The sequence below is a fragment of the Pteropus medius genome, unplaced genomic scaffold (genome assembly GCF_902729225.1).
Source record: "Pteropus medius unplaced genomic scaffold, Ma_sr-lr_union100, whole genome shotgun sequence".
Classification (NCBI taxonomy): Eukaryota; Metazoa; Chordata; class Mammalia; order Chiroptera; family Pteropodidae; genus Pteropus; species Pteropus medius.
Window position 1 is genome coordinate 239814 of NW_024344433.1, and position 20676 is coordinate 260489.

The 20676-nt window shown below is 38.2% G+C and overlaps 1 protein-coding gene across 9 annotated transcripts in view; it reads left to right on the plus strand.

The window, feature by feature from the left end:
* Positions 1-1171: 1171 nt before the first annotated feature.
* TSGA10 (testis specific 10) overlaps positions 1172-20676 on the plus strand; it is a 103548-nt gene continuing 84043 nt past the window's right edge. For 2 of the 9 annotated variants that reach the window (XM_039872472.1, XM_039872473.1), the window contains exons 1-3: positions 1596-1818; positions 10656-10784; positions 15462-15677. In XM_039872472.1, coding sequence (XP_039728406.1) covers positions 1762-1818; positions 10656-10784; positions 15462-15677 — 402 coding nt within the window. In that variant the 5' untranslated portion in view covers positions 1596-1761. Of the gene's footprint in view, positions 1558-1594; positions 1819-10655; positions 10785-15461; positions 15678-20676 lie in introns of those variants that run through there. The other 7 variants (XM_039872477.1, XM_039872479.1, XM_039872478.1 and 4 more) reach the window with 7 other exon arrangements.

The following is a 20676-nucleotide window of genomic DNA, read 5'->3' on the forward strand; positions in this document are numbered from 1 at the left end:
AGGGTCTGACACCCCTGGAGCAGTGCTGTGCAGGAGATGCAGTTCATTCCTGTTCTTACCCATTTCAGACAGAACCCCATTTTTCAGGGTGGTCTTTGAGAGCTCACGCTTCTTTGTAATATATTCTATCATCAGCTATAATTATATTATGGAGGAAATGTACCTCTTGAGACTTCTGATTTTTTTCTAAAATAGCAGACACTCAATTTTACTTAGTATCCAGCTATATTTGCAAAGTATATGATATCTGAAAATAAATGCTATAAAATGAGAAAATGTAAGGACACACACATTGATAAAAATCAGCAGAGAATGGAAAAACATGGCATTTATATTTAAATGTATCTCTGAAGACACTTGTTCTAAGAAAATTTGTTTATGCCAACAATAATACATTGTGAGAAAAAAATGAGTGCTCACCTGGCAAAAACAGGAATTGTTTTTGTGTCTTCAAATGTGAGATTACTCTTGAAATGCAATGGTGAATGCTAAATCAAGATAATCAGAGAGGAGCTATAAAAACCTAGTTATCTAGGTCATTTGTGGAAAAGACAGGGCGATAAAGCCACCGTTAAAGTTCAGAAGCCCTTGGGTTAAGAAAGGTGGAACATATAACACATAAAGAAATGTTAAAAAGCAGTATTGCTTTTCAAGCTGGGTTCCAAAAATTTGGCAGAATGATGTAGTTCTCATTCTTTTTCACTAAAAAGCTAATTTCTCCACCTTTAGGTAATGTGAATTTCAACATAGATGCCCAAAAGTATTATTACACTTGATTACGTTAAGTGAGTGTTCTCTAATTAAGAGAATCTGGAAAGGGGCTGGTATGTGAAGAAGTAATCTACGCTTTCTGTGCTGGTTCTGCGCCTTTCCGATTCAGCCCTGACTGGACCGTGCAGGGCTGACCCGGGCCGCGGGCCCGCAGGCTCCCCAGACTGCAGGCAGCCGGCGCTCGCCGAACCGACAGGCTCCCTCCTTGGAGATGCAGCGGCAGGACCCTACCTGGGAGACTCCCCGAAACCCGGATCCTGGCTGCTGCAGGAGAGCGCACCAACTTCCCAGCGCCCAAGATCAGCTCTGGGGAGTAACAGGGTCACTGATTGTGGGTCCAGAACTGTGCCCAAACCCTAGAAAAAGCGGCACAAAGACGCCGCAGCAGAGCCGCAGGTGTTCGGGAGCAGAGGGAAGGTGGCCAGAAGGCACACAACCCCGCGCATGCGCGTTCCATCCAGGTGCTGCCGCAGGCGGCACAGAGTAAGAAGTGACGGAAAAGGGGTAGCGGCTGGTTACTAGGAGACGAGACGCTCGGATGGGTCGTCTAGGCGCTGCGTGGGCGTGCGCCTGCGCGGCGCGGATGGACCAGGAAGAGGCCTTTCCTAGGCGTCTTGCAGTGAGCAGGTGGACGTACACTCTCTACGTGCGTGAGTGCGCGCACACGGCTTGTAGTCCCCGCGAGAGGTCGGGTCGAGCCAGGTACGCGTGCGCATAGGGACTGGGGGCGCGCGGGACGGAAGCGGAGCGAAGGCGCCGGGGAGGTGGAGGACAAGCCCGCCTCAGGTACAGAGCGTGAGGGCGGGGCCGACCGCGGCGCCGGCCGCCGCTAACCGCCCGGCTCTTTCCCGCCGGGTCCCGCCTCCCTCCTCCTGCATTGGGGCGGGGCCAGGGTGATTTGCGGGTGGGAAAGGAGGGTAAAGGGGCGGAGGATGGACCTTGGGAGGGTCCTGGATCCTTGGCCGAGGCCGAGGCCTGGCAGTCGTCGAGATGAGCTCCGGGAAGGACCGCGGGCTGAGAACCCCGGGGAGGGATCCGGAGCTCCAGGTAGAAGCAGCGGGGATGCGCCAGGTTGGGTAAAAGCGGCTCCTGCGCCGGAAGGCCTCTGAGAGGGCAGCTGCAAGGGAGCCGGAATTGGGGCTGGGAGCGACCCCCGAAGTAGGTACTCACTGCTTGGCCTGCTGTGAGGGGCAGTAGCGGGCAGTGTTGCGGTGCCGGGAATCTCTCCGGGAGCAAACTTTGCTCCTGTTGCCGTTTCTTAGGAGCTTAGGGTTGAGCCCAGTTCCTATGGTGACCGCTTCGGTTCGTGCCGCAGCTGTCCGCTTGGTTGTTGGGGAGACTGTTCTGTTTAGAAACACTATGGAGTGGAGCTGAGGAATTTGAAAGTCAGAGATTTGGGAGTTCAACTTGGCTCATCCTGACTCCCAACTTCTCACTTCTAAACCTCTTTATAAACTTTGGGAGGTGAAGGGCCGAGATTTACATAGGCATTTGCATGAAAATCTCTTATAATTTCAGTAGAAATTATACACAGGAAAAGCAGGGTAAGCTGGCTTTCGTTTGAAAAAATATTTAAGACTTAAATTGAATAACTGCTGTGATCATGGACCTGCTATCTAAATACGTATAGGAATACATTTTTTTTTTCTTTCAATAAAGTCAAGGATCGTGGCTTCAGAAAAGTCGGCAAAGATAACAGTGTCCCAGAGTTTTCTTCTTTCATTTCATGCCCTTATAGCTCAGGATATTCCTTGTTTTAAATTTTCTCTACTGGCATTTCAACTGCACTTTTTATTTTTTTAATCTGTAAGGCAATAAACAATAACAGTCGATTTTTAAAAATAGATTAAAGTGTCACTCAAATCTGTCTCCAGGATAAAACCCATTTTTGTTTTTATTTTAATTGTTCCATGAACTAAATCATTCAGTCTAATTTAGTGGGAAATAATTATGAAGACACTTTAATGAAATACTTATTTTAAACAATAAACTTTTACATTGTTTAAAGGCAGCTTCCAAAACATATCTTATTTTGTTTATCTTAAGAAAACACTCACTACTTATACCCCAGCATATAATCAGTTGTGGAGATTCTCTGGGCTCTCTTGTTTTGTTTTTTGGTTGCTTAGTTCAATTTGAGGATAATTTGCTCAAAGTGCTCCATGTACAGAGAGCAGGTGTTATTCATTCTCTTTTCCTGTCACTCTCCCCTTCTGCTCCCCAGATACAGCCATGATCCTGACTTCTGTGATCGCCATTTCCTTGCTTTTCCTCATAGTTTCTCCATCTTTTATATGAACACGCACATTCTAGTTTGGCTTGTTTTTGAACTTTACATAAATGAAGTTATACTAAGTTTTCCTTTCCATTTTGCTTCTTTACTCAACATTATGTTTTTAAGATTTATCCTCATTGTTGCTTGCAGTTTGTTTAGTATTCTGTTGTAAGAGTATACCACAATTTATGTACTCTTGATGGACATTAAAGATTTTACAGTTTTGGTTAATGTGAACAACACTGCTGTAAACTTTTTTGTACATCTACCTCATATAATCTTTTGAAATGAGCTAGTTAGTAAGGTAGTTCCATGTCTTCATTATGCTAATAACAGCAGTCTATATATTTTTAAATTCTTTTAGTTCAGAAAAATCTCTTGAAAACAACTATTTCACCCCTTCTTATGTTTCCAAGAGGTCTTGATGAATGGTACTTCTTCTACAGCCATTATTTTATGTTCTTTGAAAAAGACAAGTTACTTCTTTACGGTATATCTGGATTGAAGGGAAGTGGGAGTTTGGGTTTGGATGGAATGACTGTTATTCTTTTTCATAAGAAAGCTTAAATTTGTTTGAGGTGAATCTCTAAAACATATACTTATTTTGATTATAAATACAAAAAGTTATCTCAAAATTATTTATAAAATTTTGTGTGGTTTTCTCCATCCTTCTGTTACTGAGGCTATTCTTCCTACTTCCTACTTTTGGAGACAGTTTTATAAAAATAAAGGAAGTTGACCTTCTGTGGAACCAGAATTCAGAATCCCATGTAAAATACTCCAGTAGTTTCAATTATTCTATCAAAATATTCAGTAGACATTTGTTCAGCACATATTATGTACCTGATAATTTGCTCAACACTAATGATACTTTTTAGCACATGATCTTGCCTCCTTTTTTACTGAAAATTCAAAATTCCACCAGGCAGGAACTTCTTCAGATTTCTACCCCTTCTTATCTAAATCTTCACCTGACCTTGCTTTCCTTTCTTGTCTCAGAGGACAGGGCACACCCTTTACCTGGGCTTCTTATTCGCTCAGTGGCCTTTCTCCACCAGTGAACATTAACCCATGTCTTAGAATCTCTGTTGTGTTTGTACTGTAGGGCTTCTTAACCTGGAGTACAGGAACTTTAGGGAGTTCTCGAACCCTGTTTTGTATGTGTTTGCATTTTCCTGAGTAGACCGAAGGGCTTTTGTTTAATTCTTTGATGTAAAGAGAAACGAGTTCTTCTCTTGTAATGACCCTTAAACAGTCTTGGTTTTCTTCCAACTTTCACTCTCTGTCTCTTCTCTCAATTGTGCTTCCTAAAAGAGGTGTCTTTTTCCTACTGCCTTTACTTTACTAATCATTCATGGATTAGTCTTATTCAAACTTGCTCCTCCCCCATCCCTACAGTTAAGGCTACTTTCTTCCAGTCATCAAAATTCCTTATTTCAGAAATGTTTTATTGAGTACCAACTTTGTGCTGGGCATTTTTCTAGGCATTAGAGATATAACAGTGATCATACAAGAGCTTAGATCTCTTGGAGCTTACATTCTAATAGGAGACAGACAAAAAACAAGTGAAGAAATAAATGATATAATTTCAAATAGTGTTAGTAAAAATAGCCTAATGAGAGAGTGAGTAGGGGAGAGGCTGCTTTAGGTGAGAGGTCAGGGAACCCTCTGATGTTTCAGACAAAGAGTTGTAGGTAAAAGGGAGCCAGCCAGGTAGAGGGCTAGGAGAGTGTTCCTGACACAGGGGAAGCAAGGGCAGACTCCTCAAAATGGAATGAGATTGGCATATAGAGGGACAGAAAGAAAACCAATAAAACTGGTGGGTGAACGAAGAAGAGAGTACTAGGTCTGTTAAGGGAAATGAAGGCAGGGCCGAATCATGTCAGACGTTAAAAAGTTTGAATTTTATTCTAATTACAATGGAAAAGTATTGTTTTTAGAAGGATCTCACTGTTTTAATACATATTACATGAATTTTTTTCAACTTTATTGAAATATAATAGACAGTTGCTCATATTTACATTGTACAATTCAATGAGTTTTGTTTTGTTTTTTTTCAGTTAGAGTTGGCATACAATAATATATTAGTTTCAGTTGTAGGGCATAGCGATTAGAGATCTATATAAGTCACGAAGTGATGACCCCACTATCTACTATCCCTCTTCCCTCTTAGGTATTTATTACATCATTATTAACTATTTTCCTTATGCTACACTTTATATCTTCACATCTCTTTTGTAACTATCCGTTTGTACTTCTTAATCCCTTTGCCCTTTTTGCCATCTCCCCTAACCCCCTCCCATCTAGTAGACCTCAAAATATTCTCTGTATCTGAGTTTATTTATGTTTTTGTTGTTGTTTATTTTGTTCTTTAGATTCCACATATACATAAAATCATGTGATATTTGTCTTTATCTGACTTATTTCATTCAATGAAATACCCTCTAGGTCCATCAAGACAATATCTTTTTCCATCCCCTTCCTTTTAGTCTGTGTGTGTCTTTTAATCTGAGTTGAGTCTCTTGTAGGCAGCATATGTAGGGGTCTTGTTTTCTTATCCATTCAGCCATTCTGTCTTTTGGTTGGAGCACTATGACATGGATATTTTTACATTTAATTGTGTTCCATAGGCTCCATAAATTATTATTATATTCTTGGCTTCTTTTTTCTTGCCACTTGATGGAGTGTACTTGGCTTCCCCATCCTCTATATTGGTGATGTGATCATTTTCTTTATCCACTCTGTTGATTCCCTCTAATATATTCTTTATCTCAGATAATGTGTTCTTCATTTCTGACTGGTTCCCTTTTATAATTTCCATTTCCATTTATATGTTTTTTATCTCTTTGTCAAAGTTCTCACTGAATTCATCTACACTTCCCCTAAGTTCATTGAGCATCTTTATAACCATTGTTTTGAACTCTGCATCTGTTAGGATTGCTTGACTCCATTATTCCTGGATCTCTGTTCTGGTTTCTGCTTCTTTGTCATCCCATTTTGGCTGCCTTTCTGTGTCTGTTTCCATGTACTAAGCAAAGCTCCCAAGGCTCCCAGTCTTATTAGCATGGTTTTGTGTAGTAGGTGTCCAGTGGCACAGTCCTGGGAAGAGTTCAGCAGCAGGCCAAGTTTAGCCCCAGACTGTGCCCCTCTGGGGCCATCTGTTAAGACTCAGCAAGCAATCCACAGATGCTGTGCTTATAGTTGCCTTAAGAGGCCACACCAGAAACTGCGGTCAGCTGCCACCAGTGTGAGTCCTGGCGCTGCTCAGCTAGAAGCACCTGACTCTGAGGACACACCTAGATGTGGCTTGGGTGGGGCTGTGAGGTAGGGGAGCTGGAGTGTCAGGGAGTCCTCTGGGTAGAGCGACCTCTGTTATCCAGTTTAATGATGTCTCCCCTATGGCGGCACTTTGTCCGCATACTTGGAGTGGGGAGGGCTCAACAGAGGAACAGTGGATGCACCGGCACTTCTGTCCAGGAGAAAACCTCACCTCTGGCCCTCACTCTGACAACTCAACGTCTCTCTGTAAGTCCCTGGTGGCTCACTGCCCAGCAGCCGACCTGGCTCTGGTGTTCAGAGTGAGCAGGTCCGTCACCACAAAACTCCAGTTGCAGACATGGCCCTTTTAAGAGGAACGTCTGCTGCTGCTGGCTGCCACAACCTCTGTCCCACTCAGCCACTTGGGACCGGACAGCCTCGTGTCTTCGCCCTCTCCTATCTTCTTTCATTGCAAGGTGATTTCTTATTTTTATTTCTCTCCCTAGTTGTAGTGTTTCTGTTCATCTAGATCCCAGGCAACTTTGCTTGCTATTTGCTCTATTTCTTTCACAACTTTGATTTGGTTGCAGGAAGAAAGAACAAAGCCCCTATCATCTATGCCATTTTGTCCTGATCTTAGGATCTCACTGCTTTAAAGTGAATGTTTTAATTTCAGTCTGGAAGATAGTTTGTAGGGAGCTACAGTAGAAGCAGAAAGACCAGTTAGGAAACACGACAAGAATCCACACTGGAGGTGATGGTGAACCACAGAGATGGTAATAAAAGTGCAGAGAAGTGGGTGGAGTAGGGATATATTTTGGATTTAGAATAGCGGCCCCCCACCTTTTTGGCACCAGGGACCAGCGCTTCTATGAGAATCTAATGCCTGATGATCTGAGGTGGAGCAGAGGTGGTAACGCTAGTGCTGGGGCGTGGCTGCAAATACAAGATGAAGTTTGCTCGCTGGCCCGCTGCTTACCTCTTGTTGTGCAGCCCGGGTCCTAATAGGCTATGGACTGGTATTGGTCCGCGGTCCAGGGTTTGGAGACCTCTGAGTTAGAACGACAGGGCTTGCACATGGATTTGTTGGGGGTCAGGGAAGGAGGAAACCAAGACAAGCCCTTGGTTTTTGACCTTGGGTACTGCACAGATAGATGGTAGTACCATTTGATGTGGGAAAGACTGCGAAGGAACATGGTGGAGATGAGGTTGAGAGCAGGAGTGCAGATGGAGGAATTAAGAGGTCTGTTTCAGACATGTTAGAGTTGCAATGGCCATGGACATCCAGTAAACACGAGGTGATGTGTTATGTGCTCCAATAGGGGTGTGGTCATAAGTTTTATGGAACATGGAAAATATATTCTAAGTCTTTTGGAGGAAAGTAGATGTCAGAACTACTTTTTTGTAGTCCTTTTTCTATATTCCAGTGGCATTTGCGTGCATCCCTCTTATGTGGCAATGTTCATGCAGCACTCTAATTTCTGATGTATTTGTTCTAGACTTCTCTAGATTCTTTGAGGGTTGAAATTGTAGGCTTTTATTTTTCATCTTTCTGTCTCCAGAATCTAATATTGTTTCTTCCTTAGTCTACCTATTTATAAATTTGTTAAGTGAATAAATGTGACTGCTACAGTCTCATAGTATGAACTGAAGCAGTGATAGTAGGAATGGAAGAAATGTGTTTGAGAGATATTTTAGTGAAAAGATCAGTAGAATTTGATGGCCAATAGATAAGTTGAGTCAGTGAGAGAAATTAGTAGTAATAATTGTAAATAATAATGGATATAGCCCTTATTTTTGTGAGGCAGTATTTTAAGTATTTTACATGTATTAACTTGTTTAATCCTCAGAACAACTCTATGAGGCAAGTACTATTATCATCCTCATTTTATTGATGACAGAGTCATAGCCAGAGGAGTAACTTGCCCATGGTCATTCAACTAAGAAGTGACAGGACAAGCATGGCACCCATCAGCAGTGTGATACTAAAGAACGTGCTTTCAACCACTATGCCATGTTGCTTCCCAGTGAGAATGATTGTGATTCTAGCTTGGTGTTTATGAGGATGCTTTTTCACTTGCTCATTCCTTTTACTTGCACTTTCTAAGATCTGTACAGGAACACAGATCTTAGATCCATTCATAGTTCTATTTCAAGATCATGGGAATGTGGAAGGTATTGAGGTGGCAGGCCAGGCCTGTCATTTCAGATACACTGATTTCTCTCCCTTTGTATTGCCTCAAAAGCTGGTGCAGAAGAAGCAGCAGCTCATACTGTGATTGCTCACACTTGTCAGATAAACTGTTGGCGTCTTCCTACTTTTAATTTCTACACTAGCCTGATAGGTAATTTTATAGAATTCCCACTTGAGTATTCAGTTGATCAAAGAGAAGAAGGAAAGTTTAATTTTGCTAGCTTTAGTACACTATTTGCTTATCAACTTCTACAAATTTTTGTGACACCTTCTCACTATACAAATAATTCTGTGCAGGTTAGGGGCAGTACAGATTGCTCTAGAACATTGCTTGTTCTTAAGATTCTGATGACAGTATGAAGAAGACAAATCCAGAAAAAAACAGATAGCTACCTAAATTGTTCTATAACTAATATATACAGAAGTCTCAATGAAGATGTGATCACTGTTGGAGAAGACAGAAAACTTCCTAGAGAATATGGAATTCAAACTGAGCCTTAGAAGTATCTTCAGTTAAATGGAGAGAAGGGTGAGGGCAAGGCTTAAGAACAAAAGATAACATGTTTCTCAGTGTGTAAAGAATGTGTAGAGTACTTTAGAATAGTTTGTCTTTAATAGAAGGGTTCTTAGAGTTGTCAAGTAGGAGATAAGTTTGGAGAAGTGGGAAGGGACTAGTATGAAGAACTCTTTTGAGTGCTAGCAGATTTAGACTTCACTTAAATAGATCCTTGCTATTCAAGGTGTAATCTCTGCACTAGCCAAATAGGGATCACTGAGCAGCTTTTTAGATATGCAGTATTTCCGGCCTACTGTGAATAAGAATCTATATTTTAACAAGATTCCCAAGTGATTCTTATGTCCACTAAAATTTGAAAAATATTGCTTTGGTGAGGAATCATTTTATTCTGTTATTCTAAGTCAAATATTTATAACGAGGAACATATTTTTCAACAGAAACTATGTAAGAAACAGTAGTTAGGATTGCAGCCTAACCCATAAAGGCCTCACTTGTTCATAATTAGAGATGCTCTGTGAGATCTAATGCTTGAGGTCCAAGTGAGGTGGTAACTTCTGGAAGGAAGAACAGAAAAGCAAATTTGTGTCTTGTTTAGGGAAAAGGGAAAAGGAAGATAATCTGTCACACGTCTAAGTACTGGATTGTACAGGTTGTAACACAAAGTCAGTGACTGGGGGATCCTGATCCTCTAGTACCCCGAGCACTAGATTTTGGGCAATAGTAGCTGTGTTGCCAAAGGATACCTAGAGTGCTTGTAGCAAATTCTCTCTTCCTTGACATAAGGGTAGCCTTGATTCAGGGAAAAAACAAATTATTTCCCTAAATTACAGTTTCTAAGACACGTTGTCAAGTAAAAATTCACAATGCAGAGTAGTATGTGCAGTATGTTAAAGTGAAACACCTTTAACACTTAACACTTGTTATTTTGCACATGTGCAAATATATATGTAGGGAAAATTCCTAGAAATGGAATTTTTTGTACAGAAGCTATGTGTATTTGTAACACTGCTAGATTTTACAGAATTGGTTCTCCACAGATATTATATCAGTTTACACTGATGTAAATTACAGTGATGTATATGAAAGCTAAGTTATATATATCCAACTTTTTGATCTTTAAATCTATTTTAAAGCCAATTATGTGAAATATTCATATTCTTTGCCAAATTTTCAATTAGGGTATTTTCCTTTTTTATTTATAGGGGTTAGTTACATATTAGAGTAGTTAACCCTTTGTGATTTGGGTAACAAACCTTTTCGTTAATATACAAAAGCCATAATAAACAAGTAGCCAGTAGCCACTATATTTGACGACACAAGCCCAGAGGTAGACTACTGAATTTGCTGCTGACCCACGTTTTCTTAAAACAGTGATTACCAAGGGGATAGGATGGAGTATGTCTTTTTGAAAAGCATGTTCAGTACTGTGGTTTTATATTTGGGAAACAGAAAAAGTTTTACAACAAAATTTTAAGCAAGTAAAGCTTGCTAAAATCCTCTTAGTGGATGGGACAAGGTTAAAAACAAGTGAATATGTAGCTAAAAATGTTGTTAATTTTTAGAATTTATTGATTATTGTGAGAAATCACAAAGCTATTTTAAACTAAATGCCTCAGTATTTTTCCCATTCTTTCCACCAGGTTACCACCAAAGAACATGGTTTTGGTCTAGGGGCTCCAGTTTCTGAAGCTGAAAAATACCAGACTACTCTCCAGCTAGAACAAGAAGTGAGAAATCAAGATAAATTCATCTCCGCACTGAAATTACAGGTTACACTTAATTTATTATGTATTTCCCTGAATTAATTTGGGATGAGGCCTATTTTAAAACAAGAAGATGGAGAATAAATACGAATTCAGTGCTCGTTTTATGGTGTTTTTTTAGGTCTAAAATCATTTCATTTTTATCTTAACCATTTTGATACACATAGATTCAGAGTCAGTGCAAACTACGTGCCAAGTGCTATATCAGGTGCTTTCAAGTACATAATCTAACTTCATCCCAACCTTGGGAAATAGTGATGTTATTTCTATTTTACAGACATGGAAGCTGAAGTTCTAGGGGTTAAAGAATTATGATATTGGACTAATGAATGACAGAGCTAGGATTTCTCTAAACTCTCAAGTTAGCTAGGATTTGAACTGTGTTCTCCAAGTTCAGTATTGTTTCTGTTCTCCTGGTGCCTGATATGTGGTGTAGCTATTAATAAAGTTGTTAAAATGAACTACTTCTTCTAGGAAGATGAAGTAGACTTACTTTTCCCTAGTCCTACCACTAAATACAGCTAAAACCCCTGAGCATAATATCTAAAACAAACATAGAAAGGTGGAAAGTAGAAGGAAGACTGGCTAGGGACCTCAGCACACCATGAAATGACATATTAGTGAGTTCTTGGATTGTCTTTGTGCTCTGTGTACCCCAGACAGAGTGCTAGAAAAACTGGCACCCAGAAACAACAATGAGTGCAGACAAAAAGAGGCATCAGAAAAGCCATCCCTCTATAGCCAAAAGACTAGGAAAGGGGCAGCCTAGTAAGGCAGCCCACTTTTAGACAGTAGCTGTCTGCTCTAAGCAACACTGGAAAAACTCTAGCCCTGTTCCTGCCAGCAAAGGCTGAGTAAAGAGCCTAGGATTCTACCCTCACCAGGCTGTAGGTAACAAGGAGCCCCAGCTGTACCCCCTGTTTCCCCTCTCCCAGGTCCCTGTCTGGACAGAGTGGGGAGTGAAGGCTCTTGTGCCCACAAGGCAGTAGGGAAGGTCCCCAAGCCCCACGGGCCAGTGGAGACCATGTGGGGAGCCTAGACACCCATCCCTCCCCTGGTAGGAGCGGTGCCCCATCTCCTTGCTGGGGTGGTGTCAGAGGAGACTGGAACCAGGGTCAAGACTTCTCTTCCCCAGCAATAACAAGTCCGCCCTCCCACAGAGGAAGTGAGGACTCATGGGAACAGTAATTGGGTGTCGCTCTTCTTCCTGGCTGTGGTGGTATCAGCAGAGGCCTAGTGGGGAGCCTGAACTCTCATCCCTACCTAGCAGAAACAATGAGCCCCACCCTCCCCAGGTATCAGTGGAAGCCTAGTGGACTTCTTCCCGTACCTAACAGGACAAAGGCAGTGTCTCCCTTTTCTAGCTAAAGCAGTGTCACAGGAAGCCTACTAAAACACAAGAGCCAGAGTCTTAGAATACCAGATCTCAATAAAAAAAAAAAAAATTCTCTTCATCACAAGAATTAGGAAGATCTCTACCTCTATAAGAAAAGACAGGAGATGCCAGCACAGTGATGAATCAGATATTGCAATTATTTGACAAGCATTTTGATTCAGCTATCATATACATGCTTCAACAAGCAATTTTGAGCATGCCTGAAACAAACAAAAAGAGAAAATCTCAGCAAAGAAATAGATATAAAGAAGAACCAAATGGAGATTTTGGAAGCAACCAAGATATTCTCCAATAGATGAATAGATAAACAAACGATGGTACATCCATGCAGTGGAATATTATTCATCTGTAAAAAATGAGCTCTCAAGCCTCAAAAAGATAATGAAGGAACCTTGAAAGCATGCTAGGTGAAAAAGCCAATCTGAAAAGGTTGCACACTATATGATTCCAACTACATGACCTTCTAGAAAAGACAAAACAGAGAAACATTGGAAAGATCACTGGTTGCAAGAGATTTAGGAGAGAGGGAGGTGTGAATGGGGCATGGGGTTTTTAGGGTATTGAAACTACTCTCTCTGATACAGTGATGATGGATACATGTCATTATACATTTGTCAAAACACATAGAATCTACAACTCAAAGAGTGAACCCTAATGTAAACTATGGACTTCAGTTAATAATGTATCAGTGTTGGTTTGTCAGTTGTAACAAATGTACCACACAAATATAAGATGTGCATAAGAGAGGAAACTGTGTATGTGACAAGAAGAGGTATGTGGGAACTCTGTACTTCCTGATCGATTTTTCTATAAACTTAAAACTACTCTAAAAAATGTCTATTAAAAAATGCATGAAGGAAAATATTTTCAAGTCTTATATCCTAGAGATTAATATCCAAAATATCTAAAGAACTTCTACAACTCAACAACAACAACAAACAATTCAAAAATGGGCAAAGGACTTGAATAGACATTTCCCCAAAGAAGATGTCAAATGGCCAATAAGCACATAAAAAATGCTCAACATAATCAACTATTAAGAGTATCCAAATAAAAACTATAATGAGCTGTCATTTCAAACTTATTAGGATGGCTGTTATCAAAACAATAAACAAAAAAAAAACAACAACAATAAACAAACAAAAAAAAAACCTCAGAAAATAACAAGTATTGGTGAGGATGTGAAGAAACTGGAACCCTTTTGCATTGCTAGTGGGAATGTAAAACGGTGCAGCCATGGTGGAGAAAAAGTTAAATATAGAATTACCATATGATCCCAGCTATCCCACTCCTAGATGTATCCCCTAAAGATGAAAAGCAGGAACTCAAACAGATATTCGTATACCAGCAATATTCATAGCAGCAATATTTACAATAGCCAAAATGTGGAAACCACCCAGATTTTCATTAACACATGACTAGATATACAAAATGCAGTCTGGACATGCAGTGGAATAGTACTCAGCCTTAAAAAATAATGAAATTCTGATATAAGGCTACAGCATGACGGGCCTTGAAAACATGCAAAGTGAAATAAGGCAGGTAGAAAAGGGAAAATAGTATATGATTCCTCTTACATGAGGTCCTTAGAATAGGCAAATTCATAGATTCTGTTTAATGGGTACAAGTTTCTATTTGAGATGATGAAAAAGTTGGAAATGGATCTAGAATGGTTGCACAACACTGCAATGTGCTCATGCCATCTAAATGTACACTTAAAAATGGTTAGGATGGTCAATTTTATGATATATGTATTTTACCACAACAAAAAAGTTAAAAAATACAGTAACTGAAATTAAAAACTGTTTTTAATTCCAAACAACAGAATGGAGAGGAGAGAGTAATGGATCAGTGAACATGAGAATAGAAATTACATAATCTGATTAACAGAAAATAGACTGGAAAAAATGTGAACAGAACAGGTGGGGCTATAACAAAAGATCTAATGTTTAGATCATTGGAGTCCAAGGAAGAGAGACAAGAGAGGATGAGGCTGAAAAAGTATTTGAAAGTACAATGGCTAAATATTTCTCAAAAATGGTAAATGACACAAGACATAGTAAAGAAGGTGAGTGAACATCTACCAGGAGTCTCAAAGAAATCCATCCCAAGACACTTTATATTCAAACTTGTGAGAAGTAAAGACAAAAAAATAAAATAACCAGAGAAACAATTTATTACCTATAGGGGAACACCAGTTCAAATGGCAGCAGATCTGAAAATCTGGAGGTCAGAAGGAAGTGGCACAACATTTTTCAAGTGCCAGAAAGAAAAAAAAGTCAACTCACTATTCTGTATCCAGTGCAAGTATCCATTAGAAATGAAGGGAAAATCAAGACATCTCAGATGAAGAAAACTAAGAGAATCGGTTGCCCCCAGAGCTACCATAAAAGACTAGCTACAGGAATTTAAGTAGGAAGGAAGTGATAAAAGAAGGAATCTTGGAAGAATAGAAAGGAAGGAAGAACAATGTATAGACCAAAAATAAGGGTAAATGCAATAGAAATTCCTTTTTTTCTATCTTTGTCAAATGTAGTTCTCAGCGCATGTAGAGGAAATATTTAAGACAGTTATTAATAGAGGGGGTAAAAAGGACATAAAGGGAGGTAAGTTTTCTATACTTGACCTGGTAAAATGTAGATTGTGATAAGTTATGAATAGATAATGTAACGGCAACCACTAAAAAACTATACAAAGAGACACACTCAAAACACTAAAGATAAGTAAAAATGGCCCTTTTCTTCATCCGTTGGTAGTTTGATAATGGGCTGGGAAGGAGAGCTGTGGTCCACACTGGTCAGCAAATATTCCATTGATTTGGTGTTTAGCTTAGTCAAGGAAGTTACCGATTGGTTCAAAAGGACATTTCTAAAGAGTTAACACATTTTGATAACAACGATTAGATATTTAATTCTAAAGAATGCCTAATTGATGATATTATTAAAATAAAAAATTTCAAGACTGTGGTTTCTTTTATTGCGGATATAAATATTTGGCCTTTTTTCTAGTAGTGTGGTTTAAAATCAATAGTAATTAAGTTCTTTTTTTAAATTAAACTCTACATTTTCTTGAAAGATATAGCTATAAACCTTTAAATTTTCATTTAATATATTTTTCAGCTAGGTAATACATTCACATGGCACAAAATTCAGAAAGTTATAAAAGATAAATAATCAAGTCTCCTTGCCAGGGAAGCAAACTCCCTTCCCAATTCCAGTCACCGCGTTGTTCTCAGGGGGAGCTAAGGAAATATTTTAACATGTTTATTTTCTTTCTAATCATAACAGATTGAAGATCTCAAACAGACAAATCATGGCTTGGAAGAATATGTTAGGAGACTCTTGGATAGTAAGGAGGTGGTAAGCAGTCAAGTAGAAGATTTAACCAGCCACAATGAGCATCTTTGTAAGGAATTGATTAAGATTGACCAACTAGCAGAGCAACTAGAAAAAGAGAAAAAATTTGTGGTGGATACCGCTGACAAGGAACTTGAAGAAGCAAAGGTATTAGATATACTGCTGATCAGGATTTTTGTTAACTGAGGTATAATTGACATATTAGCTTCACGTATGCAACATAATGATTCATTATTTGTATATACTGCGGAGTGATCACAATAAGTCTGTTTAACATCCAATTACTGATCAGGATTTTAATTCTACTTTTAACATCCTGTAGTTATTAAATGCAATGAAAAAAGTGACATTCTCATTTATGTAATTTGAAAGTTTTCTAGATTTGACATTAAATATCTATTATATGGATTAAATTATATTTTATCTCACACTTTATTTTTTTAATTTTGTGCACAAAATTTTCTAAATACTATGTAGTAATGGTAAAAACTTCAAGCAACAAGAATGTTCTACATATAGAACATTTCTCTCTCTCCCCAGTGCTCCTCTCTGCACAGATATCTACCAACAAGATTTACATGTTCACATTCTTCCTTTCTGTTTTCAGACCCACAATTTATTTCACACTTTTAAGATTTTTTTTAAATTAAGGTTTTAAATTTGTCAAATTTGTCAGTCTTTACTGACTTCTGAGTTTTGATTCTTTTATTTTTTTGTTTCCTTTCCACTTTAAAAAAATTTTAATAGACCTTATTTTTAGAGCAGTTTTGTTTGTTTGTTTGTTTGTTTTTTAGGCGAGGCAACCCTTGGTTGACCTCACAGATTGCAAGGAACTTGTCAGCTTACAACCCTTATTTTTTTTATTTTTTATGTCTATAGCACCTGGTCTTCCTAGGTGGTCTCTCATCCAACTACTAACCAGGCCCAACTCTGCTTAGCTTCTGAGGTCAGACAAGATCGGCCTTGTTCAGGGTAGCATGGTTATAGACTAGAGCAGTTTTAAATTCATAGCAAAACTAAGCAGAAGGTACAGAGATGTCCCATGTACTTCCTGCCCCCACACATGCTCTGCCTCCCCCATTATCAACACCCCCACTAGAGGAACACGTTTGTTATAGTAGATAAAACTACACTGACACATTGTCACCCTGAGTTCATAGTTTACATTAGGATTTGCTTTTGGTGGTATATATTCTGTGGGCTTGGACAAATGTAAAATGACATTATCAGAGTAATTGACTTCCCTAAAAATTCTCTGCATTCTGCTTAGTTTTGATTTTTGTTTAGGAAAGTCTTCTCACCTTAAGAACTATAAGAATTTTTCTACAGTTTTAATACTTTTAAATAATTTTTTAAAAAGTTTTAATCCTTTTGGAATTTCTTTTTGTTCTAGTATGTGGTAGAGTTGACTAGTTCTTTCTTTAGTCACTGAATTGAAGTGCCCTTTTAACAGCTACTAAATTCTATATGTGTGGGTATAGAATTTGGACTGTTTGGTTTCCTTAATTCATTTGCCATTTTCTGTGCCGCTACCACATTGTTTTAGTTACTGTAACTCTTGGATATTTTGATAACATTTTATTTCTTGTTTGAGTTTTAGTACTCTGCCATGAAATTTAGAAACTAAGAATTTCAACACAAGTATGAAATGAAAACCATTTTATTTTTCCTTGCTGCCTGATGGCTTATCAGCAAGCTACAAAGTGGATTTGAAAGACAAAAAGCAACCAGTTGAATTTTTAAATGATAATATGTGAATGTGCTTATTTGACTTGATTTTATTAATCACCATTAGTCAACTGTGTCTGTAATAAGATGGTTTCCCAAAGCTAATTGTTGTTACATGCTATTTCTTAAACTCTATATAATATACTCTTGATAGCATATAATAAAGAATATTATATGCTATTCTTAGTAGCATATGATAAAGCACTTAAATAAAGGTTCAGGCTGAGAACATTAGTGTGATTGAAGGTATTATTTGTTACAGTAATTTAAAATATGAGCCCAAATAATGAACTCTAGTACAGTATTTATATGCAGTAACCTCACTTAGAGTATGTAAAAGACAAATAAATTAGTGAAAAGTCTGAATAATGGAATATTTAAATATGTGAAGTTAATTCCTTTGATGTAAGGACACAGTCTTCTTCACAGTGTTGCCTGGAGGAAGTCCTTAGACCTACTTGAGAGAGTTAATAAGAATGATTTGTTTTTAACTTGTGAATTATTTATCTTGTCACGGTTGCTACTAAAGTATTTGAAGGACATTTAAAGCAGCTTGGCTATTTTAAACATTCCTCAATAAACTTTTTTTGTATTGTTTCTTTAAGAATAGTCATTACCATTTTAATGGTAAATTGAATTCAGTATCAGTTATAAAAATTATCATATTGAAGAACATTGGATTAATGTCTTATTATGTCTTACACTCTTCACATTAAAATTACTGCACTCCTTCCCAGAGTCTGAGAAGTCTAGTTGGCCCAATTCCTGCTGGGAGAGTGCCCAGTTTAGAAGTCATTAGTTTTGAAGAGTTATTAGGGTCTGCATTTTAGAGAGAGAGTGAGTACTGTGTCAGGGTGAATGAATCCTTTGCTACCAAAAGGGAGAACAGCCAGAATGGAAAACATCTAAAATAAAAGAGCTAGGATTTACCTAAAACTAAAAATATTAAATTCACAGATGGAAATTCTGCTTGGCTCAAAAAAGAGTGTTTGTAGGAAATAGATACCCATATATGAGGGGCAGGAGCAGTGGGCAGTGTTCTTAGAGTAGAGATAGCACTGCTGTTGCAGGGAAGACAGGGAAGTCAAGAAAGAGGACAAAGTGGAAATAGGCACTTCGAGCTGGTAAAATGGCCTGAGTGAGATCACCAGCATCAGTAAGTGAATGTTACATTAAATGGAGATTAGAAAGACATGTGACCAGCGTTGGGGAGAGAAACACCAATGCCTGTTGTCATCTTCCTTATATCATTGGGTGTGCAGTGTAGGTATCCAGTTACTGGGGAGAGATTTGTGGAATGACACTTGCAGCAAGAGAATTTCTAATTCAAGAACTGAGAAAGAATGTTTACGTTCTGGTACTGTTTGAGGTTATGCTCTGAATATGTTCAGGTAGAGTCTGAGGCTAAAGTTACACCCTCAATATCCTTAACTCTGCTTTTTTTTTCCTGTTATCCTATGTAGTCTGTCTGGAATTGAGATTTATTTACTGGAATTAAATTTATTTACTCAGAAGAGATTACTTTTAGTTATTTTTAAATGTCAACAGAGTAATTTCTTCCATCATTTATTCCATAATGATGGAATATTGTTTTGAGTATTTTCTACGATATTATTTATTGTTATGTTACAAATTACCCCTAAACCTTACTGGCTTCAAACAACAAACATTTATATCTCAGAGATTCAAGAGCAGCTTAGCTGGGTACTTCTGGTTCATGTTTTTTTTAGGAAATTGTAATCAAGATGATAGCCAGGCTTCAGTCATGGCTTGACTGGTACTTGAAGATTTGCTTATAAGATGGCCTACTCAGATGGCTGATGGCTGAAGCCTCAGTTCCTGGCCAGGTGAATCTCTCCCTTGGGTTGTTTGATATATTCTTTATAGCAGCTGGTTTCTCTCCAGCCAGTGATCCAAGAGAGACAGCAAAGAGGAATCTGTAATGCCTGTTAAGCTTCATTCTCAAAAGTTACATACCGTCACTTCCACCACAACCTGTTTATCAGATGTGAGTCACTAAGTATAGCCCACACTTTTGCTCTATCTTTTGAAGGAAGGAGTATCAGAATTTGTGGACATATTTTAAAACCACCACAACTGTATACCTCCTTTAATCTTCTCATTTTGAGTTGTTTATCATTCATGTCTTAATATAGTGTTTCCCAGATAATTAAACACAATTTTTTGAAATACGAAAAAGCAGAATTTCAATTTTACCATTACTAGTTTCTTCATATAGTTTATATTTTAATTAACGTAGCCATTTTGGACTGGATCTCTGGTAGCTCCTGTTATTATTGTTACCTTTGTTTGTGATTCAGTCAAATATATTTCAAAACCTACCATGTGGAAGGCAAAACGTGAGGTGTATTTAAGTTTTCCTCTGCTTTATTTAGCAGTTTCCTACTTCTTTATTCCTCCCTTCGTCCCTCCACTCCAGCCACACTAGCCTCCTTACTATTCCTTGGAATTTCACAGACATCTTTTGCCTTAGGACATTTGCTATAGCTATATCTTCTGCCTGGAATGTTCTTCTCCCAGATTTTTATGTGGTTACTCCCTCCTTCCTTTTATTCTTTGTTCAAAGGGCACCTTTCAATGAGGACTTCCTTGATCACCCAGTTTAAAACTCCAATCTGTTCTTTCATAAACACCCTCAATATCCTTAACTATGCTCTTTTTTTTCCTGTTATACTATGTAATTTATTTGTTAGGTTTATTTTCTATTATCTACGCAGCTGGAATGTAAAGTCCTCAAAAGCAGGGACTTTGTTTTGTCCACATTTTAAAATCTCAAGGGCCTAGAATAGATGTACATGCTCATTATATATTTTTTGAATGACACAATCACTATCTGACACATTTTTCCTGTTATAACCAGTTTTCTCTTTTCAACTAGAATGTAAGCCTCTTGAAGGCAGAGGTTTTTGTCTGTTTTATTCACTGCTATACCCAGCACATAATGCAATGTCAGGCACATAGTAGTAGGTACTTATTAAACAGTTGTCAAATGAAAACACTGAGTTAGCATCTCATTTGGGCCAGTTATAATTTTGTTTTTCAGAGTTGAATCAGCATTATGTTTATCTTTATAAAAGTAATACATATCTATTATAAAAATGTCAGTATATTCAGGGGAGCATAATGAAGAAAATAACATCTATAATCATACCTTGTGATAACTAGACATAATCCATCTTCCTCAGTTTACATATTATTGGTTTTGTTCCATCTGTATCTGGGATATGTGTGTATAAATTTTTATTTTTTACAAGAATATGTCATAATAAAATTTTTGGCAGTCTGAGTTTTTATACTTAATTTAGTATGGACATCTTTACACATAATCCACTATAGATATATTTCATTTTAGTATCTGCGTAGTAGTATAAATTAAAGCATCGAAAATTGTTTATCC